This window comes from Oncorhynchus clarkii, chromosome 33, assembly GCF_045791955.1.
Source record: "Oncorhynchus clarkii lewisi isolate Uvic-CL-2024 chromosome 33, UVic_Ocla_1.0, whole genome shotgun sequence".
NCBI classification, from domain to species: Eukaryota; Metazoa; Chordata; class Actinopteri; order Salmoniformes; family Salmonidae; genus Oncorhynchus; species Oncorhynchus clarkii.
In genome coordinates, this window is record NC_092179.1 from 31,617,218 (window position 1) to 31,637,069 (window position 19,852).

General features: G+C 44.7%; 2 protein-coding genes across 2 annotated transcripts; both read left to right on the forward strand.

Moving 5' to 3' along the window:
- Positions 1-2,455: 2,455 nt before the first annotated feature.
- On the forward strand, positions 2,456-3,612 carry LOC139393047 (complement C1q-like protein 2). Its single transcript, XM_071141376.1, has one exon. The coding sequence runs from the start codon at positions 2,533-2,535 to the stop codon at positions 3,169-3,171; it is 639 nt and encodes a 212-aa protein (XP_070997477.1). The 5' UTR covers positions 2,456-2,532; the 3' UTR covers positions 3,172-3,612.
- Positions 3,613-12,063: 8,451 nt separating this feature from the next.
- LOC139393181 (TBC1 domain family member 15-like) lies at positions 12,064-18,701 on the forward strand. The gene is made up of 5 exons (XM_071141597.1): positions 12,064-12,129; positions 12,799-12,897; positions 12,992-13,063; positions 16,282-16,441; positions 18,330-18,701. Exons 1-5 carry the CDS (start codon positions 12,106-12,108, stop codon positions 18,629-18,631), a joined length of 657 nt encoding a protein of 218 aa, XP_070997698.1. The 5' UTR covers positions 12,064-12,105; the 3' UTR covers positions 18,632-18,701.
- Positions 18,702-19,852: the final 1,151 nt, after the last annotated feature.

Below are 19,852 nucleotides of genomic sequence, written 5' to 3' on the forward strand. Positions count from 1 at the left end.
AACTGAATCAGGTTAGTTACAACTGGGGTTGAAAGGAAAGCCTACAGGAGGGTAGGTCTCCGGGAACAGGGTTGGAGTGAAAACCTACAGGAGGGTAGGTCTCCGGGAACAGGGTTGGAGTGAACCTACAGGAGGGTAGGTCTACAATTGGCCCAGCGTCGTCCGGGTTTGGCCAGGGTAGGGCCGTCATTGTAAATAAGAATTTGTTCTCAACTGACTTGCCTAGTTAAATAAAGGTTAAATAAAAAATGCAATAAATGTGGAAGTCTACCTAAATATCAATTTACACCACTCAGATATTACCCATGTTATTTAAACCATACGAATGGGCGATTCTGCTGACTATTGAGATACTTGTGTGTATATAGTGAATCCCCTTAAAATGAGTGGATTCGGCTATTTCAGCCCCACCTGTTGCTGACAGGTGTATAACACCGAGCACACAGCCATGTAATCTCATTGGCAGTAGAAGGGCCTTACCGAAGAGCTCAGTGACTTTCAACTTGGCACAGTCACAGGATGCCACTTTTCCAACAAGTCAGTTCGTCAAATGTATGCCCTGCTAGAGCTGCCCCCGCTCAAATGTAAGTGCTGTTATTGTGAAGTGGAAACGTATAGGAGCAACAACGGCTTAGCCGCGAAGTGGTAGGCCACACAAGCTCACAGAACGGGACCGCTGAGTGCTGAAGCACGTCACGCGTAAACATTGTCTGTCCTCGGTTGCAACACTCACTACCGAGTTCCAAAGTGCTTCTGGAAGCAACGTCAGCACAATAACTGTTTGTCAGGAGCTTCATGAAATGGGTTTCCATGGCCGAGCAGCCACACACAAGCATAAGATCACCATTCTCAATGCCAAGCGTTGGCTGGAGAGGTGTAAAGCTCGCCGCCATTGGACTCTGGAGCAGTTGAAATATGTTCTTTGGAGCGATGAATCACGCGTGGTTCACCATCTGGCAGTTCAAGGGACGAATCTGTTTGGTGGATGCCAGGAGAACGCTACCTGTCTCTATGAATAATGCCAACTGTAAGATTTGGTGGTCTGGTGTAGTTTTTCATGGTTCGGGCTAGGCCCCTTAGTTCCAGTATAGCGAAATCTATATTCTACAGCATACAAATGACATTCTAGTTTGTTCTGTGCTTCCAACTACGATCACCACTTTATTTTAAGAATGTGCGATGCCAGAATAATATTAGAGAGAATGATTTATTTCAGCTTTTATTTCTTGCATCACATTCCCAGTTGGTCAGAAGTTTACATGCTACCAAATACTAATTGAGTATATTGCCATTCAATTGTTTAACTTGGGTCAAATGTTTCGGGTAGCCTTCCACACGCTTCTCACAATAAGTCTCTAAGAACGAGTCTCCTTCCTGAGCAGTATGATGGCTGGGTGGTCCCATGGTGTTTATACTTGCGTACTATTGTTTGTACAGATGAACGTGGTACCTTCAGGCGTTTGGAAATTGCTCCCAAGGATGAACCAGACTTGTGGAGGTCTACAATTTGTTTTTGGAGGTCTTGGCTGATTTATTTTGATTTTCCCATGATGTTAATCAAAGAGGCACTGAGTTTGAAGGTAGACCTTGAAATACATCCACAGGTACACCTCCAATTGACTTAAATGATGTCAATCAGAAGCTTCTAATGTCATGACATTTTTGGGTATTTTCCAAGCTGTTTAAAGGCACAGTCAACTTAGTGTATGTAAACTTCTGACCCACTGAAATTGCGATACAGTGAATTATAAGTGAAATAATCTGTCTGTAAACAATTGTTGGGAAAATTACTTGTTTCATGCATAAAGTAGATGTCCTAACCGACTTGCCAAAACTATAGTTTGTGAATAAGAAAAGTGTGGAGTGGTTAAAAAACGACTTTTAATGACTCCAACTGTATGTGCACCACGTCATTGATCTCTCTCTCTCTCTGCTGTGTCCACTGAGTCCTGCAAACCCATTGGGTAACGCTGGGCAGGCCTCTTCCTAGCTGTCACTCAAATGCAGGAGGTTGGCGCTCATTGGCTATAACTTGAATTGCTAGGGGGCTGGCCCACGTTGGTGGAAATGTAGAGAAAATGGCTTTAAAAACCAGTTGCTTTTAAACTAGGGAGTTGATTGAGGTAAAGTAATTCTGCTCATAGTTTAAGCATGTATGACCTATACATGGACACATCCAGCCCAAAGAGGGAGGTTTTTAAAAAAAAACTTTCTTTATTTGCCAAAGTACTGTCTGTAACTGGCTTTCTGCACTCTACATCGTATATCTTTTTATAAGACATAAGTTAATTTCATTCTCTTAATATAAAGAATTCTGTCAACACAGCAAGTGTTTCAGAGAGTGTTAACTGTTTGCCTTTGGATAAATAAAAACTTTGAACTTAAACATCAGAACATTGCCACATCGGCACCTATCCAAGGACAGGTAAGTATTAACAATGAATGACTGAGTAAATGGTTCACTATTCATCTGTATAGAACTCTTGAGTTTAGGCGTTTTGATACCAAAGGATCCCAGAGTTGATCTGAAAGATGAGGACCTTCGTCGCTCTACTGTTTGTTCTCTGCAGCTGTCTCTCTGAGCTGCAGGTTTTTCAAAGTAGCGACATTGACAAGAAGCTAATCTTTATGGAAACCACAGGGAGGACCAGCGAGAGCCAGTTGGAGGAACAGAGAGTCCTACTCCAGGAGCTGAGAGCCATTGTGGCTCAACAGAGCACCAAACTGAATGAGATGGGAGCCACCGTGGAGGAACTGAAGAGAGAGAACGGAGAGAGACCGAAGGTGGCCTTCTCAGCCTCGCTGTCTGAATCCAAAGGACCAAATAGTGATGATGTCATCCTGGCCTACAAACATGTCTTCAACAATATTGGTGAGGCTTACAGTCCGGTGACGGGTATCTTCAGAGCACCGGTTAATGGAGTCTACTACTTCACATACACCGCCTTTACAACCTCCAGCAAGGGGAGAAGAGTGTCGCTGTATAAAAATGGACTTGTAATGGTGACTGTGACCGACGATGTTTCAGACTCGGAGGACGGTGGAACCAACGGTGTCACACTGCAGTTGGATGCAGGAGACGAGGTCTACACTCGACTGATGGAAGGATTTAACATCTTTGATGACAATAATCACCACAGCACCTTTACTGGCTTTCTGCTCTTCACTTAGAAAACAGTTTATTCTATCGCTGAATCCTACTGCTTTATAAGGATTTTATGACCTATGATTTATGACTAGGACAAAAACATTTTTTTGATTTTTTTGTGTGTGAACTAAGCATTGATAACAAGGTGATAAACAAACAATCGCGTGTCTTCATCATTTAACCCAACGCATCTGAATCAGAACCAACCAGTCCAGCGGGATATATTAACAAGCTCAAGTTATTTTTCTGTTATTTTTGTACGTCCTGATCGGGTGACGCGATCTTTGTGCTGCTTTGTGGCAGAATGAAAGTGTAGACCTGATTCTCTTTTCAATAACTGACTAGTGAATGATTTTTATAAATCATTTGTTTGATCAATGAGACAGAATGGGAAGTTGGAAACGGGCCTCCATGTCTAATGCATAAATAAATGTTCTTCTCCAGTTAAGAAAGACAACGACTAAGTAATGTTTCAGATAAATGATTTCTTTATTATTTTGGGAGGTAGAGTAGGGCATAAATAACTGGTAATCGTTTACACTGTTTTGGTTTCACTCTTAGAAGCCAGATGGCACGTTGAGAAACAACTGATCTAATATTAAATACATTCATCGAAACAATAAGTGAAGAACATCTATCGGTAAGTAATAATATAATGATGTCCTCTTCTTCTTCTTTTTAAATACCATAAACCAAACAAGACACACCACAAAATTACAAACAGAAAAAAAGGCAATTTACATCATTTGAAAAAGAAATCTGACTTCAACATCCATCATGTTGTAAGAAGCATAACATGTTACGGGCATGATCCTAACATGTTACAGGCATGATCCTAACATGTTACGGGCATGATCTTAACATGTTACAGACATGATCCTAACATGTTACGGGCATGATCCTAACATGTTACGGGCATGATCCTAACATGTTACGGGCATGATCCTAACATGTTACGGGCATGATCCTAACATGTTACGGGCATGATCCTAACATGTTACGGGCAGGATCCTAACATGTTACGGGCAGGATCCTAACATGATACGGGCAAGATCCTAACATGATACGGGCATGATCCTAACATGATACGGGCATGATCCTAACATGTTACGGGCATGATCCTAACATGTTACGGGCATGATCCTAACATGTTACGGGCATGATCCTAACATGTTACGGGCAGGATCATAACATGTTACGGGCAGGATCCTAACATGTTACGGGCATGATCCTAACATGTTACGGGCATGATCCTAACATGTTACGGGCATGATCCTAACATGTTACGGGCATGATCCTAACATGTTACGGGCATGATCCTAACATGTTACGGGCATGATCCTAACATGTTACAGGCATGATCCTAACATGTTTATATATATATATATACTGAACTAAAGTAGAAATGCAACATGCAACTATTTCAACTATTTTACTGAGCTGCTGCTCATTTAAGGAAATCAGTCAATTTAAATAAATTCATTAGGCCCTGATCTATGTATTTCACATGACTAGGCAGGGGCACAGATGGGGGGCCAGGCCCAGCCAATCAGAATGAGTTTTTCCCCACAAAAGGGCTTTCTTACAGACATAAATACTCCTCAGTTTCATCAGCTGTCCAGGTGGCTGGTCTCAGATGATCCCACAGGTGAAGATGTCGAATGTGGAGGTCCTGGGCTGGGCAGAAAACACTGAGCTAGGCTGAAACATCTGCATGTTGGAGCTGCCTTACTCAAGAAAGCAATGAGACCATGGTTGTATGCGGCTTCATTACCTCAATTATCTTTTTTTTTGTAAACTCATATGTGACACGTATTAATGACATAATAACATGCAAAGCAGGTGGGGCTATTTTTTTTATTATACAGAGATTGGAGCAGAGGGCAGCCCTGTATATACAGAGATATGAGCAGAGGGCAGCCCTGTATATACAGAGATTGGAACAGAGGGCAGCCCTATAAATATAGAGATTGGAGCAGAGGGCAGCCCTATACATACAGAGATTGGAACACAGGGCAGCCCTATAAATATAGAGATTAGAGCAGAGGGCAGCCCTATATATACAGAGATTGGAGCAGAGGGCAGCCCTATACATAGAGAGATTGGAACACAGGGCAGCCCTATAAATATAGAGATTAGAGCAGAGGGCAGCCCTATACATACAGAGATTGGAGAGATTGGAGCAGAGGGCAGCCCTATAAATACAGAGATTGGAGAGATTGGAGTAGAGGGCAGCCCTATATATACAGAGATTGGAGCAGAGGGCAGCCCTATATATACAGAGATTAGAGCAGAGGGCAGCCCTATATATACAGAGATTGGAGCAGAGGGCAGCCCTATAAATATAAAGATTAGAGCAGAGGGCAGCCCTATATATACAGAGATTAGAGCAGAGGGCAGCCCTATATATACAGAGATTGGAGCAGAGGGCAGCCCTATATATACAGAGATTGGAGCAGAGGGCAGCCCTATATATACAGAGATTAGAGCAGAGGGCAGCCCTATATATACAGAGATTGGAGCAGAGGGCAGCCCTATAAATATAGAGATTAGAGCAGAGGGCAGCCCTATATATACAGAGATTAGAGCAGAGGGCAGCCCTATATATACAGAAATTGGAGCAGAGGGCAGCCCTATATATACAGAGATTGGAGCAGAGGGCAGCCCTGTACATACAGAGATTGGAACACAGGGCAGCCCTATATATACAAAGATTGGAACACAGGGCAGCCCTATATATACAGAGATTGGAACACAGGGCAGCCCTATACATACAGAGATTGGAACACAGGGCAGCCCTATATATACAAAGATTGGAACACAGGGCAGCCCTATACATACAGAGATTGGAACACAGGGCAGCCCTATATATACAGAGATTGGAGAGATTGGAACACAGGGCAGCCCTATATATACAGAGATTGGAACACAGGGCAGCCCTATACATACAGAGATTGGAACACAGGGCAGCCCTATACATACAGAGATTGGAACACAGGGCAGCCCTATACATACAGAGATTGGAACACAGGGCAGCCCTATACATACAGAGATTGGAGCTACGGCAGCGCTACTGCTGCATCCGTTGAGCATTTTAGGAGTTAATTGCCTTGCTCAAAGGCACAACGGCAGGTGATTGCATCTAGGTTACTGATACTCTCAGTATCTCTGTTGTTGTTCTGGTGTATCATTGTGTTGTTGTCATGGTGTATCATTGTATTGTTGTTCTGGTGTATCATTGTGTTGTTGTTCTGGTGTATCATTGTGTTGTTGTTCTGGTGTATCATTGTGTTGTTGTTCTGGTGTATCATTGTGTTGTTCTGGTGTATCATTGTGTTGTTCTGGTGTATCATTGTGTTGTTCTGGTGTATCATTGTGTTGTTGTTCTGGTGTATCATTGTGTTGTTGTTCTGGTGTATCATTGTGTTGTTGTTCTGGTGTATCATTGTGTTGTTGTTCTGGTGTATCATTGTGTTGTTGTTCTGGTGTATCATTGTGTTGTTGTCAGTGTGTATCATTGTGTTGTTGTCAGTGTGTATCATTGTGTTGTTGTTCTGGTGTATCATTGTGTTGTTGTTCTGGTGTATCATTGTGTTGTTGTTCTGGTGTATCATTGTGTTGTTGTTCTGGTGTATCATTGTGTTGTTGTTCTGGTGTATCATTGTGTTGTTGTTCTGGTGTATCATTGTGTTGTTGTTTCTAGTGTATCATTGTGTTGTTCTGGTGTATCATTGTGTTGTTGTTCTGGTGTATCATTGTGTTGTTGTCATGGTGTATCATTGTGTTGTTCTGGTGTATCATTGTGTTGTTGTTCTGGTGTATCATTGTGTTGTTGTTCTGGTGTATCATTGTGTTGTTCTGGTGTATCATTGTGTTGTTGTTCTGGTGTATCATTGTGTTGTTGTTCTGGTGTATCATTGTGTTGTTGTTCTGGTGTATCATTGTGTTGTTGTCATGGTGTATCATTGTGTTGTTGTTCTGGTGTACCATTGTGTTGTTGTTCTGGTGTATCATTGTGTTGTTGTCATGGTGTATCATTGTGTTGTTGTCATGGTGTATCATTGTGTTGTCATGGTGTATCATTGTGTTGTTGTCATGGTGTATCATTGTGTTGTTGTTCTGGTGTACCATTGTGATCTACGTGGATTTTACATGTTTTTTTACGTCTCATCCTTACCTGCTGCAAAACCAATTGCCCTCTGGGACAAATCAAATTCCATCCATAAATCCCTTTCTATATCATCAGTCACAAAGTGCTTTTACGGTAAGCCGGCCTAGATCCCTATGCAAGCAGCAGTATAGTGACAAGTAAACATCTCCTTAGAAGGAACAAACCTTGAGAGAAACAAGAGTCAGGGAGAAACTTAATTTCTCCTCGGCTCCTTCTCAAAACCCACTGGAGGAGAAGATCAGAGGGGAAAGACCTCTAGCTTTTTTCCAATGTGTTTTTGAGAAGGAGACGAGGAGAGAGAGGACGCGAGGAGTATGCATTTGAGATTCTCCCTCAGATGAGAGGAGGCCCATCCTCCTCTAGGTTGACGTTTATTGTCATTAATCTTGCCCTGGAGGCAGAACTGTGTGATTTTCATTACATGGGCCAGCTGCAAAGTCAAAATAGGCTGTATTGTAAAAATTCATGAAAACAAACATTTGCTTTTTGGTCTACATTTAAGTTTGGGATTAGTCATTAGGGTTAGCAGTGTGGTTAAGTTTAGGTTAAATGGTATATTTTATGACTTTGTGGCTGTGCCAGCTAGTGACCACTCTGCAGGCTGCCTCTAGGGCAAGATTCATGACAATAAATGCCAAACTGCGTCCTCCTCTTGCTGTACTGGTTAGAAGCTAATAATACACAAGACCACTAGGTGGCGACATCCCACCAGGAAAACTAGTGGGAACCGTGAACACAGACCAAGGTGGTGACATCACACCAGGAAAACTAATGGGAACCGTGAACACAGACCAAGGTGGTGACATCACACCAGGAAAACGAATGGGAACCGTGAACACAGACCAAGGTGATGACATCACACCAGGAAAACGAATGGGAACCGTGAACACAGACCAAGGTGGTGACATCACATCAGGAAAACTAATGGGAACCGTGAACACAGACCAAGGTGGTGACATCACACCAGGAAAACTAATGGGAACCGTGAACACAGACCAAGGTGGTGACATCACACCAGGAAAACTAATGGGAACCGTGAACACAGACCAAGGTGATGACATCACACCAGGAAAACTAATGGGAACCGTGAACACAGACCAAGGTGGTGACATCACACCAGGGAAACTACATGCCAGGTTTCCTGGAGAAGTTCACTGACACTTTTTACAGAATGACATCAATAACCTCATGAAAACAGTGACCTGTGTTTTTAAAGACGTTAGTCGGTGTGTGTGTGTGTGTATATATTTGTGCTCGTGCGTGCTCGTGCGTGTGTAGGAGGGCACCATGGAGAGAATATTCATTTTTAGTCATACACAAAACTGCACTCGCACTCTGTCTAACTGTGGGAGTCATCATCATGTTTGTGGTTGAGTGAACCAGAGACCAAGCGGTTCTTCAGAGTGTGTGTACTTGAACTTAGAGCATTATCACTGACTGCTGTAGCCTCCAGTGGGAACAGACTGAGTGGTGAGTTAGAACAGTTTATGAGAAAGTGATACACACTTCCCTTCAGACTCATCCAGTCCCAGATACCCCTTCTCCTTCTCTCCTGAAATATTAGCCTCATCCATCCCAGAGACACCTTCTGTCTCTCCTGGAATATTAGCCTCATCCATCCCAGAGACACCTTCTGTCTCCTGAAATATTAGCCTCATCCATCCCAGAGACACCTTCTGTCTCTCCTGAAATATTAGCCTCATCCATCCCAGAGACACCTTCTGTCTCTCCTGGAATATTAGCCTCATCCATCCCAGATACCCTTTCTGTCTCCTGAAATATTAGCCTCATCCATCCCAGATACCCCTTCTCCTTCTCTCCTGAAATATTAGCCTCATCCATCCCAGAGACACCTTCTGTCTCTCCTGAAATATTAGCCTCATCCATCCCAGAGACACCTTCTGTCTCTCCTGGAATATTAGCCTCATCCATCCCAGATACCCTTCTGTCTCTCCTGGAATATTAGCCTCATCCATCCCAGATACCCTTTCTGTCTCCTGAAATATTAGCCTCATCCATCCCAGATACCCCTTCTCCTTCTCTCCTGAAATATTAGCCTCATCCATCCCAGAGACTCCTTCTCCTCCTGTCTCTCCTGAAATATTAGCCTCATCCATCCCAGAGACACCTTCTGTCTCTCCTGAAATATTAGCCTCATCCATCCCAGAGACACCTTCTGTCTCTCCTGAAATATTAGCCTCATCCATCCCAGATACCCCTTCTGTCTCCTGAAATATTAGCCTCATCCATCCCAGAGACACCTTCTGTCTCTCCTGGAATATTAGCCTCATCCATCCCAGATACCCCTTCTGTCTCCTGAAATATTAGCCTCATCCATCCCAGAGACACCTTCTCCTTCTCTCTCTCTCTCTCTGTGTGTCTCTCTGTCTCTCTTTGTCTCTCTCTCTAACTCTCACACTATTTCTCCCTCTTCTCTCTCTCTTCTGTGAAGACAAAGAGGTCTTACAGGAGCCAGAAGAGGTACATGTGTGAGCTGGTCTGTAAATGGAGCAATTCCAGCTTTAATTTGCTATTAAGTGAGAACAAGATGCACTAAATTATACATTAGAAAGAGAGAGAGAGGAGAAAGAGAAAACCCACTGACACCCCTATCAGATCACAGCAAAATCACATTCTATTTGAACAGAGCAATATTCAATCATGAGGCATCAAGCTGAATAAACTGCATACATTTTAGAAATGTTACAGATGAAAGGAAAGTAGTGTAGAAACCTACCAGAAAGTAATTAATCACAACAAATTCAATCCCTTCTAGACAACTTTCTGGACAAAACGTTTCACTGCAGTAGCGAAGGTGTAAACTTGGCAGTAGAAAGCCTAAATAGCTTCACTATCAAATCTAAACCAGACAACCTAAGAATATGAACAACAATGACAAAGGGTTTGATGAAAAGTGCAAAATCCTAAGAAATAAATTGAGGAACATATCTAACCAAAAACACAGAGACCCAGAAAACCTGAGTCTACGCCTTCACTATAGTGAATCACTAAAACAATACAGAAATACACTACGGAGAAAGAAGGAACAGCATGTCAGAAATCAGCTCAATGTAATTGAAGAATCCATAGACTCTAACCACTTCTGGGAAAATTGGAAAACACAAATTGTTATCTATCAAAATGGAGATGTATGGGTAAACCACTTCAAAACATATATTTATTTTATAACAAAGAACAAACAGCAAAAACACATACATGAACAATAGAAAATATTAGTCAGCTATTAAAGACTAGCAGAACCCACTGAATTCTCCAATTACATTGAATGAACTACAGGACACAATACAACCCTCCAACCCTAACAGGCCTGTGGTGTTGATGGTATAATACATTCAATTATTAATTATACAGACAACAAATTTCACTTCGCTATATTTAAACTCTTTAACATCATCCTCAGCTCTGGCATCTTCCCTAAAACTTGGAACCGAGGACTGATCACCCCAATCCACAAAAGTGGAGACAAATCCGACCCCAATAACTACCTATATGTGTCAACAGGAACCTTGGGAAAATTCTCTGCATTATCATTAACAGCAGACTCCTACATTTCCTCAGTGAAAACAATGAACTGAGCAAATGTCAAATTGGCTTTTTACCAAATTACCGTACGACAGGCCACATATTCAAATCAAATCAAATGTATTTATATAGCCCTTCGTACATCAGCTGATATCTCAAAGTGCTGTACAGAAACCCAGCCTTTAACTATTTGCACATCGTTACAACACTGTATATATACATAATATGACATTTGAAATGTCTCTAATTCCTTTTAAACTTTTGTTGTTTATTATTGTCTATTTCACTTTTGTTTATTATCTATTTCACTTGCTTTGACAATGTAAACATGCTTCCCATGCCAATGAAGCCCTTTGAATTGAAGAGAGAGAGAGTTGATTTTATCACCTGCTCGCTTAAGGTATGCCACCAGTCTTTGACCGGTACCCCCTGTACATAGCCTCGCTAGTTATCTTATTGTTGCTCTTTAATCATTTGTTATTTTTCTATTTTCTTATTTATTTATTTTTTTACTTCAGTTAATTAATTTTAGTAAGAAATTCTTAACACTTATTTTTCATGAAACTGCATTGTTTGTTAAGGGCTTGTAAAATAAGCATTTCACTGTAAGGTCTACTTCACCTGTTGTACTCGGTACATGTGACAAATACAATTTGATTTGATGATTTTTTTATATTTATTTTTATTTAACCTTTATTTAACTAGGCAAGTCAGTTAAGAACAAATTCTTATTTGACTGAATATGTACAGGGTTTTACAACCTTTGTCTGGAATAAAAGCCGCAAATTAAACACTAAACAACAAAGTCCAAAGGTGCCACCTCCCACTCCTACTGCTGGGTGTAATCATTAGTCCAAACAGTTCCAAAAAAAACGAGAGATTCTATTGGACAGATTAAGGTAGGTCCCGCCCCGTTTCGTTCCGTTTACGAAACGTTTTGCAACAGAATCGGGATAATGACTACACCCCTGTTAACGCCAATGTTCCCTGGCGAATGTTTGCGGAAGTGGAAGCTTGAACAAATAACAGTTCAATTAATAATCTCTGTTGTATGCGAGATACACTCAACTTTTTCAATGATCTCGTTATTTGCGTCGTTGGTTTACAATGAATGTGTCACAAATCAAGGGATTCAGCAACACCCATTGACGAGTATTTAGTTATTTGTTCTGCCCTCCCCTCCCAAAACAACTGGAAACGCGTGAGCTGTCCTACTACGTCGTCGTCAGCTGAGACAGGCGACATGGCGACTTCAGCGGGCTACAAGGTGCTGAGAAAACAGATTTGTGGCATTTAGTTAAAATATATATATATACATATGCTTTGTTTTGTTCGCATTGTCAACGGATCATGTTGTCTGTGAGGTTTTGTAAATAGTTGAACCGAAAACAGTTGGCTAGAAGTTGAACAAAAACATTGTCGACACTTGACAGCTAACATAACGTTAGTTAGTAGAAGTCGCCTGTCCAGTTGGCAGAGTAGTGCAGATTCAGGTGAAACAAAGTGGTTTTCGGTCATAAGAAGTTACTTGTAAAATGTTGAACCTGTCGACTTCCAGAATACCAACAGGCTCATGTTGTTAGCTTTCATAGTGACAAGTCGAGCTAACTTGTTGTAACGTTACTAACAACCAACAACACAAACATGCAAAACAGTTTACAAGTTGTCAGGAAGTTGGTTGAGCCAGCTACCTAGTTAGCCACAACATCACATTTCTGAAAAGGTAGAAAGAATGTGAAATTGGTCAATGTTCAAAGAGCAAAATTATAAACAATGCAGCAAATGTACCCCATTACATTATCACATGGAAATAGCACTTGATTTGGATGAAGTTAGCTAGCTAGGTACATTAGGCCTATTTGTTTACCAAGTCTCCAACAACAACATAACATGAGTTGTATTCATCTCTGAATGCGTTTCCCTCTTTCTCTCTCAGGTTCTATATGAGCATGATGGAGTTTTTATACACACCAACTCAGAAAGGAGTGAGGAGCAGGACTCTCTGACTTCGGGATCCCTGCGTGTCCTGGACCAGGTATGTCAATATGGAACAACAGAATGAGATGTATCCTTCCCTGTTATGATGTCCACAGATCAGACTGAACATTCCTTCTCGTCATTTCTACCAGGATGGAGACATAGTGCTGGAATATAAACCCGTGGAAGATGTTGACCACTCTGCCATGCTGTGTGCTGCCAAGGTTAGACTTTATTTACATATCTTTTTGATGTAATATTCCATGTTTCAGGTCATCATAAACAAAGTGTACACATGTGCGTATATTAAAATACTAACAAGATTACTCTTATCAATCTTACTGGTAGATTCATATAGAAAAACTGCTAATTGGCGTTTGGCCACAACTGTTGTCTGGTGCTGATAATACAGACAGACAGTGCAATTTGTTTAACATGGAAATAGCTGTTCTATCAGTCAGCCTACAGTAGCAGCCAATGTGTGGTGTTCAGTGTAGACCTACATTTCATGAGACCTTTGGGGAGAAAAAAACACACGCAGCACGGTGTCCGCGCAGCTTAAAGGGAACATTTAGTCAGCATTATGATGACAACACTCCACATTTTTACATGTCGGCTTGGCTGTATCCATGGTGACACATCGGTTGTCTTGAGAGCTGGACGATGACTGTCAAACCACAGTCTGGCTCCAATCACCTTGGTCATGTGACAGCAGCATCGCTTCATGTTTCCTGTCTCTGTTTCTCTGCTGCACTAGAGTGCAGATGTTCTAGTGATCTCTGACTGAAATAAAAACCCTTGAGAGCGGAGATGCAACAGGAAACCGAAGCCCAGAAGTATATCCTGATTCCTGAATCTAAAATGGTTCATCCCGGTCGTGATGAAAACACATAGCTAGCTCATCTCTTCATGGAAACTAACTCTCCTCTCTCTACCAGCCACTCAGGACAGATGTCTGTCAGTTTGGTTCTCTGTGGTTCTCATCCCGGTTTAATTTGAATAGTCTCTCTCATAGTATTTCCAGCCTTTTCTGTATTTATCTGTACCACTACCTACCCAGCCAGCCAGCCACCTACACAGCCAGCCAGCCACCTACCCAGCCAGCCACCTAGCCAGCCAGCCACCTACCCAGCCAGAACTATGTACTGTAAATAGATAGTACAACATTTTGGGGTCACTTAGACATTTCTGAAAAACAGCAGATTTTTAATGGAATATCTACATAGGCGTACAGAGGAGCATTATCAGCAACCATTACTCCTGTGTTCCAATGGCACAATATGTAGCTAATCCAAGTTTATACTTTTAAAAGGCTAATTGATCATTAGAAAACCCCTTTCACAGAACAGTGCAAATGGAGGCCCCGGTGCACAACTGAGCAAAAGGGCAAGTACATTTGTGTGTGTAGTTTGAGAAACAGATGCCTCACAAGTCCTCAACTGGCAGCTTCATTAAATAGTTACTGCAAAACACTAGTCTCAACGTCAACAGTGAAGAGGCGACTCCGGGATGCTGGCCTTCTAGGCAGAGTTGCGAAAAAGAAAGCCATATCTCAGACTGGCCAATTTAAAAAGAAAAGATCAAGATGGGCAAAAGAACACAGCCACTGGACAGATGAAGATTTGGAGAGAAAAAAAGTGTTATGGACAGGCGAATCTGAGTTTGAGGTGTCACAAAGAAGAACATTCATGAGATGCAGAAAAGATGCTGGGAGGAGTGCTTGACGCCATCTGTCAAACATGGTGGAGGCAATGTGATGGTCTGGGGGTGTTTTGGTGGTGGTAAAGTGGGAGATTTGTACAGGGTAAAAGGAGATGGTCTGGGGGTGTTTTGGTGGTGGTAAAGTGGGAGATTTGTACAGGGTAAAAGGAGATGGTCTGGGGGTGTTTTGGTGGTGGTAAAGTGGGAGATTTGTACAGGGTAAAAGGAGATGGTCTGGGGGTGTTTTGGTGGTGGTAAAGTGGGAGATTTGTACAGGGTAAAAGGAGATGGTCTGGGGGTGCGTTGGTGGTGGTAATGTGGGGGATTTGTACAGGGTAAAAGGAGATGGTCTGGGGGTGCGTTGGTGGTGGTAATGTGTGAGATTTGTACAGGGTAAAAGGAGATGGTCTGGGGGTGTTTTGGTGGTGGTAAAGTGGGAGATTTGTACAGGGTAAAAGGAGATGGCATGGGGGTGTTTTGGTGGTGGTAAAGTGGTAGATTTGTACAGGGTAAAAGGAGATGGTCTGGGGGTGTTTTGGTGGTGGTAATGTGGGAGATTTGTACAGGGTAAAAGGAGATGGTCTGGGGGTGTTTTGGTGGTGGTAATGTGGGGGATTTATACAGGGTAAAAGGAGATGGTCTGGGGGTGCGTTGGTGGTGGTAATGTGTGAGATTTGTACAGGGTAAAAGGAGATGGTCTGGGGGTGTTTTGGTGGTGGTAAAGTGGTAGATTTGTACAGGGTAAAAGGAGATGGTATGGGGGTGTTTTGGTGGTGGTAAAGTGGGAGATTTGTACAGGGTAAAAGGAGATGGTCTGGGGGTGTTTTGGTGGTGGTAAAGTGGGGGATTTGTACAGGGTAAAAGGAGATGGTCTGGGGGTGTTTTGGTGGTGGTAAAGTGGGAGATTTGTACAGGGTAAAAGGAGATGGTCTGGGGGTGCGTTGGTGGTGGTAATGTGTGAGATTTGTACAGGGTAAAAGGAGATGGTCTGGGGGTGTTTTGGTGGTGGTAAAGTGGTAGATTTGTACAGGGTAAAAGGAGATGGTCTGGGGGTGTTTTGGTGGTGGTAATGTAGGAGATTTGTACAGGGTAAAAGGGATCTTGAAGAAGGAAGGCTATCACTCCATTTTGCAACGCCATGTCATACCCTGTGGATGGATGTTAATTGGAGCCAATTTCCTCCTACAACAGGACAATGACCCAAAGCACAGCTCCAAACTATGCAATAACTATTTAGGGAAGGAGCAGTTCGCTGGTGTTCTGTCTATAATGGAGAGGCCAGCACAGTCACTGGATCTCAACCCTATTGATCTGTTGTGGGAGCAGCTTGACCGTAAGAAGTGCCCATCAAGCCAATCCAACTTGTGGGAGGTGCTTCAGGAAGCATGGGGTGAAATCTCTTCAGATTACCTCAACAAATTGACAACTAGAATGCCAAAGGTTTGCAAGGCTGTGATTGCTGCAAATGGAGGATTCTTTGACAAAAGCAGAGTTTGAAGGACACAATTATTATTTAAATTAAAAATCATTATTTATAACCTTGTCAATGTCTTGACTATATTTCCAATTCAATTTGCAACTAATTTCAGGTATGTTTTCATGGAAAACAAGGACATTTCTACATGACCCCAAACTTTTGAACAGTACTGTGGATAGTACAGCATATGGGTAGGTGTGTGTACTGTATATAGATAGTACAGTATATGGGTGGGTCTGAGTATACCTGTATTCTCTCTCCCAGGAGTCTAGCTCTGTGTTTGAATGGGGCCAGCGGCACCAGGGTTCGAGCCAAGACCCAGGAGACAAGCCTACCAGGCAGGTGGAGCACCATCTGGGCTATGAGACAGAATGGGACATGGTTCACACTGTTCAGTTCAGGAAGAAACCCAGCAACAATGAAGGTGAGTGGAAGAGAACACCCTAGAACACAGCAGAACACCTTAGAACACAGCAGAACACCCTAGAGCACAGCAGAACACCCTAGAGCACAGCAGAACACCCTAGAGCACAGCAGAACACCCTAGAGCACAGTAGAACACCCTAGAGCACAGCAGAACACCTTAGAACACAGCAGAACACCCTAGAGCACAGCAGAACACCCTAGAGCACAGCAGAACACCCTAGAGCACAGCAGAACACCCTAGAGCACAGCAGAACACCCTAGAGCACAGCAGAACACCCTAGAGCACAGCAGAACACCCTAGAGCACAGCAGAACACCCTAGAGCACAAGCAGAACACCCTAGAGCACAGCAGAACACCCTAGAGCACCAGCAGAACACCCGTAGAACACCCGTAGAACACCCTAGAACACAGCAGAACAGATTTGACCTTTTTATTTAGTCAGGGAAAGTCATGGAGAACATATCAATGTTTTAGCGTCATCGTGCTTCCTCTATGGAGAGACAAATGTCACTATTCCTTACCTGTCCAGCTGATATATTGTCATTACCTGGAGCCTACTGCAATGAGATATGTCCGGTTTCTTTGAACTGTCAAAGTCTTGTACTGGAACCACAATGTCTAGTACGGGAACCGCAATGTCTAGTACGGGAACCGCAATGTCTAGTACTGGAACCACAATGTCTAGCACTGGAACCACAATGTCTAGTACTGGAACCACAATGTCTAGCACTGGAACCACAATGTCTGGTACTGGAACCACAATGTCTGGTACTGGAACCGCAATGTCTGGTACTGGAACCGCAATGTCTAGTACTGGAACCACAATGTCTAGCACTGGAACCACAATGTCTGGTACTGGAACCGCAATGTCTGGTACTGGAACCGCAATGTCTGGTACTGGAACCGCAATGTCTAGTACTGGAACCACAATGTCTAGTACTGGAACCACAATGTCTAGCACTGGAACCACAATGTCTAGTACTGAAACCACAATGTCTAGTACTGGAACCACAATGTCTGGTACTGGAACCACAATGTCTGGTACTGGAACCACAATGTCTAGTACTGGAACCACAATGTCTGGTACTGGAACCACAATGTCTGGCACTGGAACCACAATGTCTAGTACTGGAACCACAATGTCTGGCACTGGAACCACAATGTCTGGCACTGGAACCACAATGCAACATAATTGTTGTTCTTGGCCTTGCCGTTCTGTGGTTCTTCCTGTCAAGACTTAACCTTGTTAAGCGTGCAGCGGTCTCTCTCATATATACAGTATATTTCCCTCCTCTCTGGCTGGAATTCCAAAACACCTCCCCTCTTTACGTCCAGAAGCTGCTTTAGCAGAGCGACCATGATTAAGTTGGTTGGAGGAGAGGAGACTAATTGCTTCACTTTTCCCACAGTACGATCAATCTTCTCCAGCAGGCCCTTGGGGGATTAATCAGGCCTCCTGCTACTTCCTGCTCTGCAGACATTTAAATGTCAAGCGAGTCAAATTAAAAAGCATTACACATGGATCTATACAACTATAGATGAAGTGTGGCATGAACGTTGTGCTGCTTGTCTCTCTGCATTAGGAAAACCCCTATCGAGAATACACACACATACTCTAATTTGTGTGTGAGTAAATGTGTAGTGTTGTGTATCTAAACCCCCCCCTCTCTCTCACCCCTACCTCATTGTGTGAGTACATGTGTTGTGTATCTAAACCCCCCACCCCCCCCTCTCTCTCCATCTCTCCCCCCCTCTCTCTTCCCCACCTCATTGTGTGAGGACATATGTAGTGTTGTGTATCTAAAACCTCCCCCTCCACCTCCCACACCTCATTGTGTGTTTCTGTGTATATCCTGTCTCTAAACCCCTCTCCCTCTCTCTCCAGGTGCTCCTCCTCAACCCGCTCCCATCCCAGAGAAGAGTAAGGGTTCCCGGCTGTTCTTCCGTCTCAGTGACCTGGCCTCGGTCAGGGTGAAGGAGGAGGGCTGGTCCTACCTGGTGTTCACCCTCAGAGACTGCAACATGGGGGTTGAGCTGCCTGCCCTACACTTTCACCAGGGAGGTAGTGAAGTCTTCCTGGACTGTCTCAGGAAATACCTGCTGCTGACAGAGTACGTAGACCAGACAGTACATATACATGCTGCTGACAGAGTACGTAGACCAGACAGTACATGTACATGCTGCTGACAGAGTACGTAGACCAGACAGTACATATATATGCTGCTGACAGAGTACGTAGACCAGACAGTACATATACATGTTGAGATACATGCTGCTGACAGAGTACGTAGACCAGACAGTACTAGGCGAGGGAGCGGGGCTAGGCGAGGGAGCGGGGCTAGGCGAGGGAGTTGGGGCTAGGTGAGGGAGTTGGGGCTAGGTGAGGGAGTTGGGCTAGGTGAGGGAGTTGGGCTAGGTGAGGGAGTTGGGCTAGGTGAGGGAGTTGGGGCTAGGTGAGGGAGCGGGCTAGGCGAGGGAGTGGGGCTAGGTGAGGGAGTTGGGGCTAGGTGAGGGAGTTGGGGCTAGGCGAGGGAGCGGGGGCTAGGTGATGGAGCGGGGCTAGGCGAGGGAGTTGGGGCTAGGCGAGGGAGCGGGGCTAGGCGAGGGAGCGGGGCTAGGCGAGGGAGTTGGGGCTAGGCGAGGGAGTTGGGGCTAGGCGAGGGAGCGGGGCTAGGCGAGGGAGCGGGGCTAGGCGAGGGAGCGGGGCTAGGCGAGGGAGCGGGGGCTAGGCGAGGGAGCGGGGGCTAGGCGAGGGAGCGGGGGCTAGGCGAGGGAGCGGGGGCTAGGCGAGGGAGCGGGGGCTAGGCGAGGGAGCGGGGGCTAGGCGAGGGAGCGGGGGCTAGGCGAGGGAGCTGGGGCTAGGCGAGGGAGCTGGGGCTAGGCGAGGGAGCGGGGCTAGGCGAGGGAGTTGGGGCTAGGCGAGGGAGCGGGGCTAGGCGAGGGAGTTGGGGCTAGGCGAGGGAGCGGGGCTAGGTGAGGGAGCGGGGCTAGGTGAGGGAGCGGGGCTAGGCGAGGGAGCGGGGCTAGGTGAGGGAGTTGGGCTAGGTGAGTGAGTTGGGCTAGGCCAGGGAGCGGGGCTAGGCGAGGGAGCGGGGCTAGAAAGTTGGGCTAGGCGAGGGAGCGGGGGCTAGGCGAGGGAGCGGGGGCTAGGTGAGGGGGTGGGGCTAGGTGAGGGAGTTGGGGCTAGGTGAGGGAGCGGGGCTAGGCGAGGGAGTTGGGGCTAGGTGAGGGAGCGGGGCTAGGCGAGGGAGGCGGGGCTAGGCGAGGGAGCGTGGCTAGGCGAGGGAGTTGGGGCTAGGTGAGGGAGCGGGGCTAGGCGAGGGAGTTGGGGCTAGGCGAGTGAGCGGGGCTAGGCGAGGGAGTTGGGGCTAGGCGAGGGAGCGGGGCTAGGCGAGGGAGTTGGGGCTA